Source organism: Pyrus communis, chromosome 11 (assembly GCF_041283825.1).
Source record: "Pyrus communis isolate YQ-2024b chromosome 11, ASM4128382v1, whole genome shotgun sequence".
In the NCBI taxonomy this organism is placed as follows: domain Eukaryota; kingdom Viridiplantae; phylum Streptophyta; class Magnoliopsida; order Rosales; family Rosaceae; genus Pyrus; species Pyrus communis.
In genome coordinates this window covers 11,126,830-11,144,858 of record NC_142575.1, presented here as the reverse complement: position 1 = coordinate 11,144,858, position 18,029 = coordinate 11,126,830, and the positions used below count along the sequence as shown (strand labels likewise).

General features: G+C 35.0%; 2 protein-coding genes across 2 annotated transcripts; both read right to left on the bottom strand.

Moving 5' to 3' along the window:
- Window positions 1-289: 289 nt before the first annotated feature.
- LOC137743634 (zinc finger protein ZAT5-like) lies at window positions 290-1,562 on the bottom strand. The gene has a single exon (XM_068483561.2). The coding sequence runs from the start codon at window positions 1,395-1,397 to the stop codon at window positions 417-419; it is 981 nt and encodes a 326-aa protein (XP_068339662.2). The 5' UTR covers window positions 1,398-1,562; the 3' UTR covers window positions 290-416.
- A 12,281-nt stretch (window positions 1,563-13,843) lies between these two features.
- CSD2 (copper/zinc superoxide dismutase 2) lies at window positions 13,844-17,896 on the bottom strand. Its single transcript, XM_068481703.2, has 8 exons — window positions 17,455-17,896; window positions 16,887-16,948; window positions 16,772-16,811; window positions 16,565-16,660; window positions 16,442-16,473; window positions 16,189-16,264; window positions 15,835-15,888; window positions 13,844-14,075 (listed from the first exon to the last, which is right to left on the bottom strand). Exons 1-8 carry the CDS (start codon window positions 17,726-17,728, stop codon window positions 14,050-14,052), a joined length of 660 nt encoding a protein of 219 aa, XP_068337804.2. The 5' UTR covers window positions 17,729-17,896; the 3' UTR covers window positions 13,844-14,049.
- Between the last annotated feature and the right edge of the window lie 133 nt (window positions 17,897-18,029).

Sequence of the window (18,029 nt, the reverse complement as noted above, 5' to 3'; positions counted from 1 at the left end):
GAGGAAAATTGTAAAAAGAAAAAGATGCCTCATCACTCACTTTTCGTGAATGAAAGGCAACCGTGAACACTAACCACTTACTTACTCAAAGTATTCAACTTCAACCATTTAGATGATCCAACCATTTCTGAGTGACAAAGTAATATTCTAATTGAATTACTCTGATTTATATGAACAAGAATAAGAGGTTTGGTGCGAGGAATTTGTATTGTCTTGGTCAATTGATGTTATTCACATCTATTACATGATCTAACATATGATAGTTAAAAAAATTAAAAAGTAGAAAGAATGATCAAAGAATTTATATTCCACAAAAAATATCCAGCAACAGTAAAAATTGAAAATAACAATGCTTATAATTCACATTGAGATGATCTACTAATAAAAGATTCTCTCTTTTCTTATTTTTTTCTCTCTTAATACTGACAATCCACCAAAGCAGGGGCGTTGAAGACAAGGGTAGTTTGTTGGGTAGGCACAAACTGAAACTTAGACTCACGATGATGGTGATGGTGATGATGATCATGATCTTCTGGTGCAGGAAGGTTTAGATCCAGTGGGAGAACATTTCTCTGCAGTTTGGTACTTGTGCCAATCATATCATTGCTACTATTACTCACAGCCACATGTGTAGCAGTAGCACCACCAGGTCCACCACTAGTAGAGTTACTATTGGTTGCCGCAGATGCTGTTCTGTGCCTTCTCATGTGGCCACCAAGTGCCTGACCAGATGTGAACTCAGACCCACAGATTGAACACTCATGAATCTTAGGCTTGTTACCTATTTGGATTGGAATTGCAGGAGATGGGCTGCTCTTATATTTGATGAACTGCTTGCTTTGATCTTCAAATTTCTCAAAAGTTGTTGCTGTGATGGAATGGAGGGTTGGTGGCGCAGCCGCTGGTGGTGGCAATTTTTTTATTATCTCCTCCGTGCTGCTCATGGACTTCGGTTTTTTGTGACTTGCTCTATGGCCACCAAGTGCTTGAAATGAAGGGAAAGTTCTGTTGCATGTTTTGCACTCATAGACCAAAAAACCAGCCTTGCCCATGTTAATATTTTGTGCTAATCTTTCTTCAATGATCTGCTTTGGATTACCATGATCACCCTGAGCCAAGAGGATTAGGCAATTTGCCATGTCCTCTTCTTCTTCCGTGCTCTCATAAATCTCACTAGAAGTTGTGGGAGATGTAAATGAACTTCCATAATAGTTGTACTCGTGATCTCCTCCTCCAATGGTAGCAACGCCACAGGCACTCGATGAGCTAGAGGTCACCGCCGCGGTGACTACCCCATTCGGGGACTGAGGCCTCTGGCGCTTGGTACGCTTGCCTTTGATCATGATCATCTGTGACGCTTGCTCATTAGTCACGACTAATTCTTCTTGGCCCTCCATGCTCACAGACAAAAACCCCAGAATTTGGTTTTGACCAAAGAGAAAGAAATTAGAGGAGAGAGAGGAAACCGTGAAAGAGGTTTGATGTGAACTAAGAAAAGGAAGGGCTAAGAGGGAGTGAGAGGGAGGGGAGAGAGAGCAATGAAGGGAAGCAAGGAAAGAGGAGTGAGTGCTGTTGTTATATATAGTGAATGGCAAGAAAGTTTTGTGGGGTCAAAAGCCGCCCCTCCGCTCACAGTTAACCATAAATAAGTCTACCACCAAAATCTTCCTTGCGTTTCCAACCTTCGAAGTGTTACTACCAAGAAAAGTTTGTTCTACTTTCAAGCGAATATATTGTACGTCAACACATTATTTCAATTGGAGTCATGTTCTCTCCTCTACCATCATGAGAGGGTTAGCGAGAAAAAGGAAGAAATATAGAAATTTACTGTTCATATTGTTCATCAAATCTCTTTTTAAAGTCAAATTTATACGTATATATAAGATTTATTAATGTAGTTATCCTTTGTCATGATAAATTTTTTTTACATATGTAGTTATAATATAGTCAGTAAATATATAATAGTGTTACTCGATCGAGTATTAAAAGGTAGATGTGTAGACTTTTAATGATTAGGTGGTGGGTTTGTTGTTTTATAGCTAAACTAAAATATATGACTCGTCGGAGTGCATGGCAAAAAGATTTGATTTCCTCCATTGTTTATTGCTTACACAATAATACTAAGAGTGTGTTAGTGAATTTTAGAGAGAGAAAGAGGGAGAGAGATCGAGGAAACTAAAATTAAATTTAGAACGGAGACAGTTCAAGAAAGGTTGGTACAAACGTTTGGAGTCAGTTTCACACTCTCTTTCTCATATCACATAGTAAGCCAACTAAGTCACGAATAAACACACCGATTAAAGCAAAGGAGGATTGCACGTTAAAAGCTGGCTACACCTCATTCACATCATGTCTTGTTAAAGAAAAGCAGCACTACATCTTCATATACATTGAGTAATGGGAGATTCGGGCACCTTTCAAGCAAACTCCTTATTACTTTTTTTTTCTCTCAACTAATCTTTCTATGTCACTTGCTCATTCATCTAAAGCTCGTGCCCAATGTATACCAATAGCCTACACATATAGCTCTAGATAGTACCTACATATATGAATGAGGCTGCAGCACCAACGAAGCGAGAAAGCTTCCGTTTTGACCGTAACATCGCTATGTAGTATTGTCAGTTCAGTCATACTATAATACTTGTCTTATTTATGAATACTATACCTTAAATATAAACTTGTCGTCCACTCATTTTATGACCTATGGATGAAATTATTAACATCACGTGACAGTGTCAAATTAACATCTAAAATAATTTATCATTAACCCACCAAGCGCCCAGCCTAGCAAGAAAAGAAAGGGATCTATACATCATTTTAGTAGTGTGCACAAGTAATTTAGTGCCTACGTCAAGTAGGCTTTGGTTAAGTGATATATAAGTAGGGCATGTTTACCATACAATACAAGTATATATGCAAACGGGCATTTTGTGACTAGCTAGCTAGTTATGTTATCTTGTTTAAAAGCAGTAGTTTGAGTGCACTTGCAGCTAATTAATTTGTGATGTCTACAAAATACCCTCTTTTTCATTTATTTGTTAATTAATTCAACCATTCTTAATTGTTCGTTTGAGGGTTTTTTATTTTTTATTTTTTTTATTGTATTTGTATTTGTTGTTGTTGTCAGAAAATAGATTTTGTTAGATTAGACGTTAGATTAGTCACCGACGGAGTTTGAACTCACGCCGTCATGAAAGGGCTCAACACCCTTTCCACCACTGTGGTAAAAGGCCACTTGTTGTTTGTTTGAGTTATTAAGAACTAACTAATGCATATGATTAAGTCTGAAGGTTAGCTAGCACTAGTGGTATTCTTCTCTATTTGTATGTTAGACATTTTAGATTTGACTTCCGTGAATGACAAGTTCGATACCAATTCTAATGGGTACCCATTGTTGTTGTTGTTGTTTTTTTTTTTTTTTTTTTTTCAAGTTTGAATTGAAGGTCAGTTGCCAATCAAAGTCATTTGAAATACAAGGCAGTTTGACAAACAAAAATAAAAATAAAAACTCATGACTACATCTTATTGAAACATAATTAGTCCTATATAATTATTTTTCATGCTGAGAAAATTATTTACAGTTCAAGTCCATTGTTATTATTATTATTTTAATTTATCACTATTAAAGGGAAGGGAAGAGGAGAAGTGAAGTTTCAAACCTAGGATGCGTGAGCGGAAATCTAAAACTTTATCTCTAGTATATTGGACCATTATTAGCTCAATTGGGAACCTCCAATTATTCTAAAGAAGGGTTCGATTATCACATAAAAGTTGATGTATAAAAAGGGGTTAAGAGGGTTTGGAAACAGAAATATAATACGGCATCAGTTATAACACTTCCATGTGAAAGCATATATATATATTTTGGACCACGGAAACTGTATTAAAAAATATAAACAAAATTTCTTGGGGTATTTTACATAGTCGGTCATGAGATTTTTGAGGTAGATCATGTGGGAATCTGGAAGAAAATAGTGCGTATATACCACCACTCTAGTGTATAATTGAATAACAACGAGAGAATAAACATATATTGACCTGCGATGGTGTCAATTATAAATAAAGTAAATTTTGAAAATATGAGTGTGTTCACATTAGTTTTAAGATGAAATGATGAAATAATTCCTAATACATCACAACAGAGACTAATTACTCGGACTAAATTGACCTAAGCAAGAAAGTTGAGGTTTTTTCTTAAAATTTATTGGCAATGGCGATAATGAGAGTAGTCCAACTCTTTAAATTAGGCACATGCTAGGTCTCTTAACTTTTTGATTTGGTAAAACATACTCCATGATCTCACACGCCCCTTACGTGCGGTGACACACAAGCCAAATAAGTGAACAAGTATTATGTGATGTGGAGCACAAATGATTGTTCGGCTTAACACATGAGACAACATGCTCTGATACCATGAAAATTTAAGATTCCACCCTAAATTAATTGGCAATAAAAGAAATAGCTCAGTTCTTTATAGATAAATACAAAGTCCTTACCTTTTCATTGTGATCAACACTCACATTCTCACACTAGATTACCAACTTTTATCATGACCAAGATCATCAACTTCATCGATCTTTATCATTATTATGGGCTTGTTTGGAACTGTTTTTAAATGATTGAAAATGCTTTTGATGAAAATGAATTTGAAACCAAACCTTAGTGGAAAGATAAGTGCTTTTGAAATCAAAAAAATATTTTCTTTAAAATCACTCTTAATTATTTTAAAAACAGTTTCAAAAGAGCCATAAATCTTTGATTAAATTGATTTTTTCAACTTAACGTGCATGGTTCCTTAACAACAAAATAAAGACTTGCTTTGCAACTTATTCAATTAACCTCTTGAAAATAGGACCTACCTAAGGAGGAAGAAAAGTGTTTTTTTTGGGGGGGGGGGGGGGGTGGTTTCATCGATCACAAGAGCGGATTCGTGAACTTCAGAAGGGGTGTGAGTCTCTTTTGAGGGCATCTGGAATTGTCTGTTTCGGTATTAACTCTTGTAAATGGTCGCAAACGCTCACCGGGGGGGGGGGGGTTTAACATATTAGGACCTACCAAAGGAGGAAGAAAAGTGTGTGTGTGTGTTGGGGGGGGGGGGGGAGGGGGGGTTCATCGATTACAAGAGCGGATTTGTGAACTTCAGAAGGGGCGCGAGTCTCTTTTGAGGGCATCCGAAATTGTCTGTTTCGGTATTAACTCTTGTAAATGGTCGCAAACACTTGGGGGGGGGGGGTGGGTTTAACATATTGCACGATTCTGGACTAGCTCTTACTAAGACTAAAAGTATATAGGATTAAACTAATTCAATTGCAATACAAAAGCTTGTTATTATGCTAGTTTTTTAGGGGATTTTTTTACAGTACATATATGAGATGTTTATGATAATATAAAAAACAAGATTTAACGTTTAAAATACTGAGTATATGATATTCCAAAACATCCTTGAATTTTTAAAATTTTTATTCGATGTTTGACTATTTTTTAAATTAACAATGCAAGTGGCACAAGTCACAACGAACTCTCTGTAAATGTTGAGGAGTAAAACTTTTAAAATCAAAGTGAAATCTGAGAATAATCATCAAAGTTTAGGTACCTTCTTCGGGACTTCATCTAGTGGTTCATGTACCTGTTGACCCACTTGTTTATTCCCAAGGAGGCCCCTTCCTCATCCGCTACATTATTTGTTTGGTATGTATCATTTCTCATGCTTTCCTCAATCACTATAGTTTTTCAACTAATCAACGAGAGTAACTTAGTCTTTAGAACCATATTTTTAGTTAATTAAGAAGAATGCATTTGTTGTGCAAATACATATTTGGCATATTACGTTATTAAATTATTAATTTAATAAGACTGCAAATATAATCATAATTTTAGGTTTTTCTTCACATTACAACAACATTATTATTATTTACTGGAATCATATCGCACTCGTCTGTTTATTTTATCATAATTAAATTAATTAACATAAATAATTATTCAAAGGTAACTTTTGTCGTGTACAACTAAATTTTGTATATACAGGGTCTTTGAATTGAGAGTTACAAGACTGCTCCATTTTACTGAAGTACTAATATCACTACAATACAGAGTGGGCCCATAAAAATCCTAATTTCCTTTTTGGAAAACCTTGAAATTCTTCTCAGGTTTTTATTTATTTTTGTTGGTCTGAAAATATACTTATATATGAAGTGTGAAACACTGTCAGTCAGAGAATGTGTAAGGAACCCATCTAACCGACAAGCACATATATGTGCCTTTCTTCCTCTCTAGTCGGTAACGAGAACCTCCATGCAACTGTGGTGTTTGCTTTTTTTTTCTTTCTTTTTTTCTCTTTTTAAACAAACGATAGTATTTACACTAAGGGAAATAGGGTGGGCTTAGTCTCACAATGAGCTAACAATAATGTGGTTCAAATTCACCTTTGGTGAGAATCGAACCTGAAATCTCTCACTTACAAGTGAAGAAGAATATCATTAGACCGTATTACTAAGTGACCCATAGAATGGGCGCACCGATATTCCTATAGAAAAATAGGGGAAAAAAAACACCTTATTCAAAAGATAAGGGGAAAAAGATGTTGAACAAATAATTTTTTTTCGAATTTCCCTCTAAAATTAAGGACTAGTCCCTGAAACACCATATATTCCAAAGTCAATAAAGATATTTGGAAGCTTCTTAATAGAATTTCCACTTTGTTTCTTATTCTTGGATTACTCGTTTTTCCAAACCTTGCCCCGAAACTTGTAGTCCGGAGTTATGGTACAGAAAAGCGGCAGGAATATCTTCAAGGCTATTAAAAAAACCAAAAGGTCCTTCAATTTGATTGTTGATTGGATTATACTACGTACCTAAAACTGGGTATGACATACCTGATACCTGAACAATGAAGGTATTCCATTAACATAGAGGAGTTGTCTATCCCATACTAATTCCTCTCATGTTCATTCTTTCTTATCTCAATATTATGTAAGTAAACATGCCCCAAGTGTAATTTATTCTTAAGTTCTATTATATGATGACTGTTCAAAATCACAATTACACCTTTAGGGCAGAGAAATTTTCGTGAGTGTTGGACACACGGTCACATGATGTTACCATTTCATGTGTTATAATATGAGTGAGTGACAAACTTGACATCTCCACGCTACTAAAGTATATTAATAAAATGCAAAATGCACATGTTGTAGTTTGAGTGAAATAATAACAATACCATGTGGCATGGTTTCAAGTAAACTGGTAAATTACTTGCTAGGGTGGCCAAATAGGAACTAAGTATATGCGCTTTAAATGATCCTTTTCGTGGGTGCGAAAACAACTCTTGTATATTTGATACATATAATTTGTAGGTGATTACGTGCATTTGTGAAAGTTACCTTTATAACATCTTATACTTGATGAAAGGATGAAACTCTTGATTGTTTTCCTTGTAGAAAGAAAAAGTATAAAAGGATATGACATCCAAATAGGTATTAAGGGGATCGTGCAGTGAGGCAATGAGCAGGCAAAGGAAGGCAGAATATTCTTGGCGTAACAGATAAACGTGCTTACTCGTGTGAGGCACGTAAGTTAAGTACTACTATGTGATGCTGCTAAGTGCTGCTGCTGTTGCTGTTTTTCGTAAAGCATAAAGGAAGGTGGTTTGTACCAAAAATAAGATATTTTCCTCTCTGTGCCAATCTGTACTGAGATTACTCGAGAAAGATTACGGAAAAACATGGAATATTTGAAGAGAATAAAGCTATATATATATGGTCCAATGGATGTAATTTGCGGTAATATCATCTTTAATTTATGTGCCCTTATGCTAAATAGAAAGGGTTTGGCTCAACTCATTAGTCATAAAATGACTAGGACTGAAAAATGTGGCTGCATCAACTTCAAAGATTTACTTTTCTTTAGAATCTCATTTGTCATCCAATCAATTTAGATTGAATATTTTGCCAGAGTTACAACCCTAGTAAAATATGTTCATATTTTGCATCAATATTCTCATGTCATTTTCTGCTTAATTATTATAACCCAACAAAATATCGGAGCATATATTTGGGTCCTGATTCGTATGTGAAGCCAAGGCACATTTATAATCACATGGCTCATCTAACTCAACCACTCAACCAAGATAAAATATGTTTAGAGGGACTTCTAACTCAAGTGGAAGAATATATATGTATTCTCTTACATATATTAATTAGTGCTTGATTCCTATCCTTTTTCATCACTGAAGAAGAAAAGGAACAGACAATTTTCATTAGGGGATGACATATTCATTATATATTTTGAGATTTATTAATCATGTCAAAATTTTGAAGCCACCAGTATCTGCATCAATACTGACAAGGGATTTACGTAAATTTTCGGAATGGATTACACGATAAGGCATCGAACTAGAAGTCGACATACCATAAAGCATTTTGATTTTAATGTTTCTCGATCTAGTTGTTCAATCTTTACTTAAATTTTAAAAACGAATGATATGAGATAATTATGCGGGAATGATACCTAAATTGCTTAGGTATGAGAAAAATCTTGATAATGATAACTTGTTGAAATTGCAAATGGAACACATATTTTCAACAGGAAATCTATTTATTTTTTCATTCCTTGTGTGCTATGGTGAACGAGGATATGTCAAGAACGAAAATGATACTCATACATTGCTTTCTCATTCATGGTAAATATATAATAAACATAAAATTTCAGAAAATGTAGTTAGACGTTTATTGCATTTTTCAAATTATTAAAAAAATCAAAATTAGTTATTTAATGTCAAAATTATAAATATAGGATTGGTTTGGTTGAAGTAAAAAAAATTCAGTTATAACTTACACCCCCTAACCATGTGGATTGCTTCTCATTGTGAAAGTCATTAATCCTTTTGTCATTTTTAAGGCATCGACAACCAGTGATGACCGTCTATAGATTGATGAAAAGGTGCCATACTCTCTACGCCAACATTACAGAGAGTTAGCTCAATATGTATGGTTTGAGTGGTCAAAGAAAGCTCCCTAAGAGAGAGAGAGAAAAAAAAAAAAAGGAATAAAACTATAGCATGGTGCACATATTTATCCGAATTTATATTTGGTGATTGCAACTTGTTGGGCACGTTGTTTGGAGTTGGAGAAAAGTGCGTGCGTGTGTGTGGTGGGGGGACCCTAATAATCCAATTCAATAGTTTTGTCAATTGAGTAATAATGTGATATTCTTTACAAGGAAGGTGATGAAGTATTGTGGGGGACTTGATAGTCACTCCACTTTTTTTAACAGTTGAGATGTCACTGAGGGTGTGTGGGAAGCTTGTGACTTGTGAGCCACTCATAAACCCTTTTGCTTGCAACCAAGCACGTCCTCATACAAAAAAAAAAAACCAATAATAGCTAGCCAAACAACCACACTCCCCTTCTTATTTTAGGTTTTGTTTTCTTGGTTGTCAGTGAACTAACTGTCTGTGCGATTTGAAATATATAATCCAAACAATGTGTCCCTCATAAAGTCTTCATGATATTTTGGTGGGTAGTGTACACCATGCCTGGACATTGACAGGCTAAGCAAACCATATGCACTAGTAGTGTTAAATTTATTTTACTCAATTTTTTATGGTGAGTGAGATAGGTGCATTTACTGACTACATAACTTACCAAAAAAGATATAAACCCACTTTTCTAAATGTCTTTCACATGAATTTCACTTTTATAGAGATGTAGATGTATTGAAACTAGCAGAAATGATAAAAAAATTTGTTTATGATAATTTGATATGTATTATTGATACATTTTCTAACAACTTAAATTTTTGGAATATAATGAGCGTTTAATATAGTATCAGAGTTTTGCTTGCAAATAACTCCAACCTCCTTGATCTTCCACACAGTTTTTATTATTTTCTTACAAAATAGGGTTTTTATCTATATATGTATTAATACAAAAACTCACTCTTTTTCTGTGTGCACCTTTTCTTTTACTTGACAAATCTTAATTATAGTCCAAATTAATTACTTAAATCTAGCTAATTTGGCCAACACTGCTAGAATAATCCAGCCCCCACTAGTTATGACGTAACTATATTTTAAAAATCAAGAATAGTAGGGCAACGATTCTTGGCACGGAAAGATTTATGTGGCCAGTTGGCCGAGGTACGTAATGCAAGGGGGGCAAATGCATGCAGCCTTTAATTTGGTGCTGTTGCCATTGGATGGTGGAGGAAAGCAAAGCATGCATTCTTGATCTGTCCAGTAGGAGGATGGCATATTTCAATCCAAGCCGCAGAGGCGATGTTAGTGGAGGTCCTGCTTGGAGAAGATAATATATATATATATATATATAATGGATATAGAATTTACTCAGACTCAGACTCTGTATGGTTTCTGTTTTGAACTTTAACCTATTTTTGCAGGTTCCACACCAAACAAAAGTTGCGTGGGCATGAGAAAAAGATAAAATCAACAAAAAAAGGATGACCTTTATTTTGCATCCTTCTGATCCGAGTTCATGTATTTAATTATCTGTTTGGTGATTGGCGTAAGATGCGTGTTTGAGATGATGAAAGAGACGACTTATGTAGGTAGTAATGCAGTAGCTAGTTTAGAAGTCAACATTTGATTAAAACTTGATTTTAAGTCCTCTTAGCTTAATTAAGGTTTAAAAGTTCTTATAAGATAGTTTCAAGATACGATTAGTTATGACTGAACAAAAAAAGTATAAAGATGAGAAGAAGGTGAAATGAATAAGTTTGTTTTTTCATATACAAAAAAATGAATAAAACTATATATAGCTTGTTAATTAAGTAATCACTTAAAGTGTTCGGATGCAAATTAAGTCATAAACTAAACAAGTTTTTTTAGGAGTTGGCTCGCACTGCTAGGAAAATTTAAGAGTATCAGATACGACTCATGGTAAAACAAAAATATTAGGTAGGAATTGTATCATTTTTACCTACCAAAAGGAAAAAAAAAAAAACATATATCATCTTCACAATACATTAATTATTTTTTTGAGAAAATGAAAAAACAGAAGAAAATATTCAATGGAGATACGTATTGCATGCAACTACTAACAAATTATTTTGATTACATCCCAACGTCACGAAAGATGACCCAGTGCAGCAATACAGTCTCTGACTACACACCAGCCAAAACCCTAATCAAAGCTTTAACGGTGCCAAAAGCAATCTGCCGAATCAGATCTCTCTCTCTCTCTCTAAACTCCCTTTCTGGTTGAGTAATTAGTGGGACTAGTAATAGTGATGACTTAGTTTAGTACTACTCTACTCAAAGTCTTGGTGTTTGATGGAAGTTATAACTAATGCAACATAGCAAAGAAGATTATCATCATAATTAATCATAAGATAAGGAGAATAAAATGAGTTGATCAGGTTTGATTAAAAGAAATGAGTTGATCAGGTTTCTCTCTAACCACAACCACAAGGAATTTGTTTGTGCCAAACTTATATCTTATATTAATTAGGCTCTTACATACATATACTTTTATATAGTTCTATTCTATTATCAGAACCTTTAAATAGTCTTATTAGAAGGACACTTTATGGGATTCATTATTTATCTTTTTTAAGATCTGAATTATTTTATATTTAACTTATTATCTTTAAAAAATATTAGATAAATATGAAACTATTTAGACATTCAATTGCAGTGAAGAAAATTGTTGAATATAATGCTTCCAAGAAACCCTAAAATGACTAATATGTAATCCTCATATAGTTTCCGATTTGAGATATCTGTTGTGGAAAATATATTAAATGAAAGACTTAAAAGATAGACAGTTTAGACTGTTAAAATACAACTAAAATAATCTACAAGATTGTTCCTCAAATAAGCTTCCATATTTGAGAAATTCGACTAAAGCTCACCAATACTTTATGTTTTATCATCCTTTGAGTACTACACTCTTAAAATACAAATTGTATCTTCGTACCTGCCTCATTTCATGATTTGACCACTTTGCCCAACCATAAAACAAGCAAATCCTAATCACAGTCCAACATGTTGGGGAGAGTAGTTTGAAAAATGAGTTTGATCTTCTCCATATTTATGATCTTTGTGTGGATTAGGCTTATGTGTTTACATTTTAAAGTGATTTCCAATTAATATAGTTAAAAAAGTTAAAAAACTGAAATCCTCATCTTATACATGTCACATGTCATATCCGTCAATCTAAATTGACGGAATAGTAGATGTGTCGTTAAGTAAACTACAGTCACAAATTTACCCTAAAATCATAAAGACTCAAGTAAAATTTGACCTAAACTACTGAGATCAAAAGTGAAATTTAACCAATTTAAATTTTCCGTGATGCCTAAGTAAGATAGCTAGGTCGGGCAGTTCCTATTGATGAGATGTTTGTTGGATCTGGTACAGGTGTAGTAGTTTGTTGGCTACACTTACCAGAATGATGGCATGAGTCAGACCAGTCACCAGTCACCAGCTACGTGTTGTTTAAAAATACTGGCTTAATTAGCCTACTAAGCCTACTGTGTCTGTTAGTTTAGGAACCCAGGTGTCAAGCAACTCGTGATTAAAGTTGACTAATCACGATCAACAACAACAGGGTTGGATAGGGTTCGGGGTGTCAAGTGTCACCTTAATAGAGGGTTCACAATGGAACTACGAAAACTTAGCATAGCCTCAACAATGCTAACATTGTTCGGCTTGTAGCTCCGGTAGTTAAAAACATTAATTTACTTTCATATCCGAAGCCTTGAGTTCAAATTTACCGGCATAATTTCACATAAACACATGTTGTTGGAAATTTTGAGTAGAAAGTTTATTGTTTTACATTGCTCACTACCAAAAGGTTCTATCACTTTATAAGGCTTTGTCCCTTATAGATAGTAATTGGAGTGATGGATCATAGAAAATGAATTTGGGCTCAACCTTGGAGGTTGGGCTTTGGGGTATACTAATTAATTATATAATATATAATTAATTATCAAAAGATGGACCATGGAGAATGAATTTGGGCTCAATCTTAGGGTTCTACAATCCAAAACTTTCTTACTGAGAGAATCACAAAGAAATTCGCTAAAAATCAGTTTAAATATAAATTCGTTATATTCATATTTTGTTAATTTATTTTTTCGCATTTATTATTTATTAGCATATATAAATTTGTCATTGATTCTTGATATTTATCCAACGCATGTAAATATTAGGATTTTCACGAATTTAAGTTGCTTGGATTTGTTAGTTTAATGGATTCCTCTTGAGAAAATCAACGGTACACAATCATCTAAACTCATGTTTGCTGTTAAAGAATTTAATGTGGACTCCATTATTATGAGTTGTGACGAACTGCCGATGAAACCTTTGTCAAGCAGCTGAACAGATTGTTATGCCACTTGAGGTGCCGAGAAGTAAAAACTTCGGCCTCCTTTGGTTGTACTTTTGAACCAAAATTAGAAAAAACACAGTGCAAAACCGAGCCTCCTGCCCTTTTACAACTCTTCCCTTGTCCAAAATAGAAAGACCAAAAACAAAACTAACCCTCCCTCCCTTTTCATGTTTCATCTTTTCCTTGTGCCAAACTAGAAAAAAAAAATAAAACGCAGGCTTCTAGCAGTTAGGTTTTCATACTCGATTCGATGACTAGCTACGCCGTTCACAATCTAAATCCGGTGAACTACGGAAAGAACACTACAGAATTGTGCTCAATCTTGTCGAACGGAAGTTCATTTATACGTTCTCCTTGCACATGGACCATGAAAATCTTCAATGTGCCATTCGAATTTTATCGAATGTGCACACAGCAACTTCAGTCAACAACGCATACTTAACTCAAGAATCGTGCTCAATCTTATGGATGAAAGAACATTATAAATCCAATTTAGCTGCTTTCAAAGGTCAATTGCATGTTCTTCATTCATACTGTAACCATAGCAACTCAAGTTTATTGAGATTAAAATACTCCACAAATGGTATGATGAATTTGTCCACAATGTTACATTACACCCTCAATAGATTAAGCTCTATATGAGAAACTCTAGAACCACAGCAGCCAATTCTTCAGAACAAACTGATTGGAAAGGACGTTCCAATTACACCGGTGTCAAACCAACCACGCCTGCATGCACAAGATCACAACGAAAAGTGAAAATTGAGAATTTAACGAAATCATGGAAACAAGCAAGAATATAGTGATTGTGGGATGAGACAAAAAGAAATTTTAACCCCTATTGGCGCTTGAGGCAGTATGCATCTGTAGAACTAAAGCAACTTACGTTTTGACATTCTAAGCACCAAGGGTATCCAGAAAAACTCAGAAACTATATTCCCAATTATCATCTAGTTAACCATACTTCATCCTAATTAACTAGGATATGACTGAAATACATGTGTCGCCCCGGATATTTTGATGAGGGAATTGGTTCCATAACCTGGAGCAAAACTAATAGTACGTTTAACTTGGTCCATAAAAGCATTGTTCCCCTGGGCAATGACATTCACAGTACAACAGATAAGCTCAGAAGGTAAGGAGCAGAAAACCATATACTAGTTCCTTTCTTCCAATGTTGAGCATAGCCGTTGTATGCCTAATGTAAAGCCTCTCCATTATATGTGCAACGGCAACGTTATTACTAAAGCCTATCATATAGAGCACTAACCTATGGAACAAATAATGAAGGGTAGGCTGCCGTTACTATAACCACAATGAAATACACAAGATACTCACTCTATCCCCCTTGCACCCTTTGTTTACTAACCATTTACTAGGACTACAATTTAATTGGAGAGAGAGGACTAGAGAGTGATTCTCCAAATGGTTCTCAAAACCTCCTTTATGAGGCTAACGATGAGAGAAATTAATCCTAGGACTTGATGAACCATTACGAAGACCATTACATAAGCAGAACAGCTTCATGAATGCACCCATTATGATCTAGCCATTTATCAACATATAAGTATCTCAGATGACCCATACACAAACTATTTGCCCAAACCCATGCCTGAGTGCCCAACAAAAGATGTCATATTTGAAGTCACCTATCAATTGGATTATGTCCTTCCAGTATTATAGACTGCAACAGCCATCCACACGTTGGGCCAAATAACAATTTCCACCCGTAAGTTGGGACAAAAAAGAACTGGAATTCATCATTCTAACGTTTTTAATTAATTAGTTTATTGACTATAGAGACAATTACAAAATTTCGGATATAGCTCAACAGAAAAATATGACCAATATATCTTTTTGTCTATTTATTTAGAATTATTTATATGTGATGCTAGTTCATCTTCACATTAGAGTACAACATACTAAACTCTCATCATCCATATATACAAGTATAACAGCGATTGCTAATAATATCAAGGTTTCTCAAGACCCTTATTAAACATAGAAAATGCTTAGAGGTCTTGAAAGAGTTACTAATGCTATATTATAGTATATACACATACAGAAATACAAGCATAAATTATATCCCGAATTTACCCAATAAAATTTTAATAGAAGGTATAATGTTTCCTGAGGCTCTCTGCATAACAAACTTGTTGATCACAATTTCATATTTTACAGTACCTTAACACAGGTAAGTCATGGGCATTTTCTTTTTGTTTATCTCTCATCAGAAAAGCATACAATAGAGGAAAATTTAATGTGCTACATCTAATGGAAAAATTACGCACAAAGGCCCATGTATAATGAAATATTACCCTATTTCCTGAGAAAATTATTCCTTGTCACCAATTTATCATATTCTTCCAACACAAACTAGATAAAGGAACAACATACAGCATAGAATCTTTTTTTTTTCAAACAGTAAAACAGAAAAGGGATTAAAAAGAAAAGAGAAATAAATGTGAAATCAAATTTTCTTGCTTACCACATGCCAATCTTCCGCCTGCATTGCCAGTGCTTAGACTAAGTTCGTGTCCACCTACAAGTGCAAACCAAATGTGATTAGGAAGTAAATAAGAAGAATGAGAAAGAAACATCAAAGGTAGTAACTTGCTTCTCTGCATTCCCCAACAAATAAAAACGGAGGGGAAGGAAACAAATGTTTCTTGTCAAACTTTCTTGTCATTACCCACCCACATGCTTTGCTCAAAAGGATAAGAAGAGTTAGTTTCTAGTTCCAACCATGCACAACCATTGCATATAAAATTTTCTCCACTCGTGCTTTAAATTTACTAACAAGTTTCTTCAACAGGTTGATTATAAACTACTTAGTACTTACCCTTTCCAAGGTCATCCTCAAGCTCATGAACAACAAGTGCTCTTCCAATTACAGCATTAGGACCAGTTAATGGTATCTACAAATTTTAGCCAAAACCAAAATGTGAGTAATCAAATACTACTAAGGTGAATACAGTACCAAATGAACACAAAAATGCCAGACACCAAACTAAAACCTGTATGAAAATAAAGATAAACATGCCCAGAAGGTACACACTTTCTTATAGGAAAGCATTACCCAGCTCAATGATTACCTGGTTATCCACGATTGTTGCCTCTGCCACCCCTGCATCCCCACAATATATCTCTTAGTACATTAACTGGGTTGTGATATTGAAAAGAACAAGTTTGTAAAGGGAATTAAAATATGAAATTACCATCGGCATTAGCAACTATGTTTCCCAGGTCGCCCGCATGACGGACTTCATCCTCAGGAGCACCATGTGTCAACTGTTTAGGATTGAAATGTGGTCCTAGTAAGGGAAAAAGAAATTCATTAGAATGGCATCAAAATAGAATCACAAATACAACTACATAATACTATAACCATAAAATTTTAAGCTTGAAATGATATAAAGCCCTACCTGTGGATATGCATCCATTTGTCGTATCACCATACTCATGCTTCACAAGAAAGAAAAACACTTAGAAACAAGTTTACTAATCCACAGATGAAGAACCTAATTCAAAAACACTCACTAAGTGAAACCCATGAGGACCGGGAGTAAGTCCAGTAATACGAACATTCACGGTTGTAGGACCTGATAACAGTAAAACACAATCACCAGTAAGCAGTCATTGCTCCATCAAATGTGACTGAGATTATGAGTTCAGATAACACAATATTTTGAGCACAGAATCAGACCACTCACACACAATTAAAGGAACAATTGAAACAGCATTCAACTAAATTAAATATAATCCAAGTTTGGGAAATTTTGAGTACCCACATTTTCAAATTCTCAACAAACAGGAGTTAAAACTAGAAAAAAGAAAATCTGTAGATTAAACTCTTGCCTTGAGTCCAAACAAGCTACTCACTACCCAAAATCCAGAATTCAATTTCAATTAACCGCGAAAATATCGAACAAACACATAATCTTTTCCACATTTCCATTCTCTTAGACATAAAACAATATGAGAGTAAACCTAGCAGAGTTGGCCATTTAAGGACATGAACCAATTTTCCGAAAACCCATGTCGGAAAAGGAAAAAGATATCGATAACACAATCATTTACAGAAGGGGGTAGGGTTATACGAAGATACCATCGTTTTCTTGGCTCAAGGTGACGACTCCTTCCACACTGGAAGTGCCCTTGAGGACAGAGACGGCTTTCTTGGTGGCGGCGACGACAGTGAGAGGCTTAGGGGCGGCGGCAGCGAAAGACATGGATTGGGATTTGAGTGGGAGCTTGAGGGAGACGCCATGGAAGGAGGAAGGAGAAATTGAGTGAGGGTTAGGGATTTGGAGTTGGGAGAAGAGAGTGGGGGATGAAAGCAAGACAGTCTGAGCTGCCATGACGGCCAAAGCTGCTTGCATTGTTTGCTTTGGATTGGTTGGTGGTTGGGGGAGGTTGAGATGATAAAGTGAGAGTGAGGAGCTGCCACTCAGGAGCTTTGGTGTTTTATCTGGGACTTTGGTTCCTTCCGTTCAACACTTTTCTGAACATTCTGGGTTTAACCGCGCTCTGTTTTCTGCTCTAAAAGTGGTAACTAACCTTTCCATTGTTATTTAAAAAAAAAAAAAAAAAAAAAAAAAGAAACTTCAGATTAAATACCATTTCGGAGTCAATTGTTTTATTTTTAATTTTGGGATAGTGAAATCGAATTTTGGGCTTCAG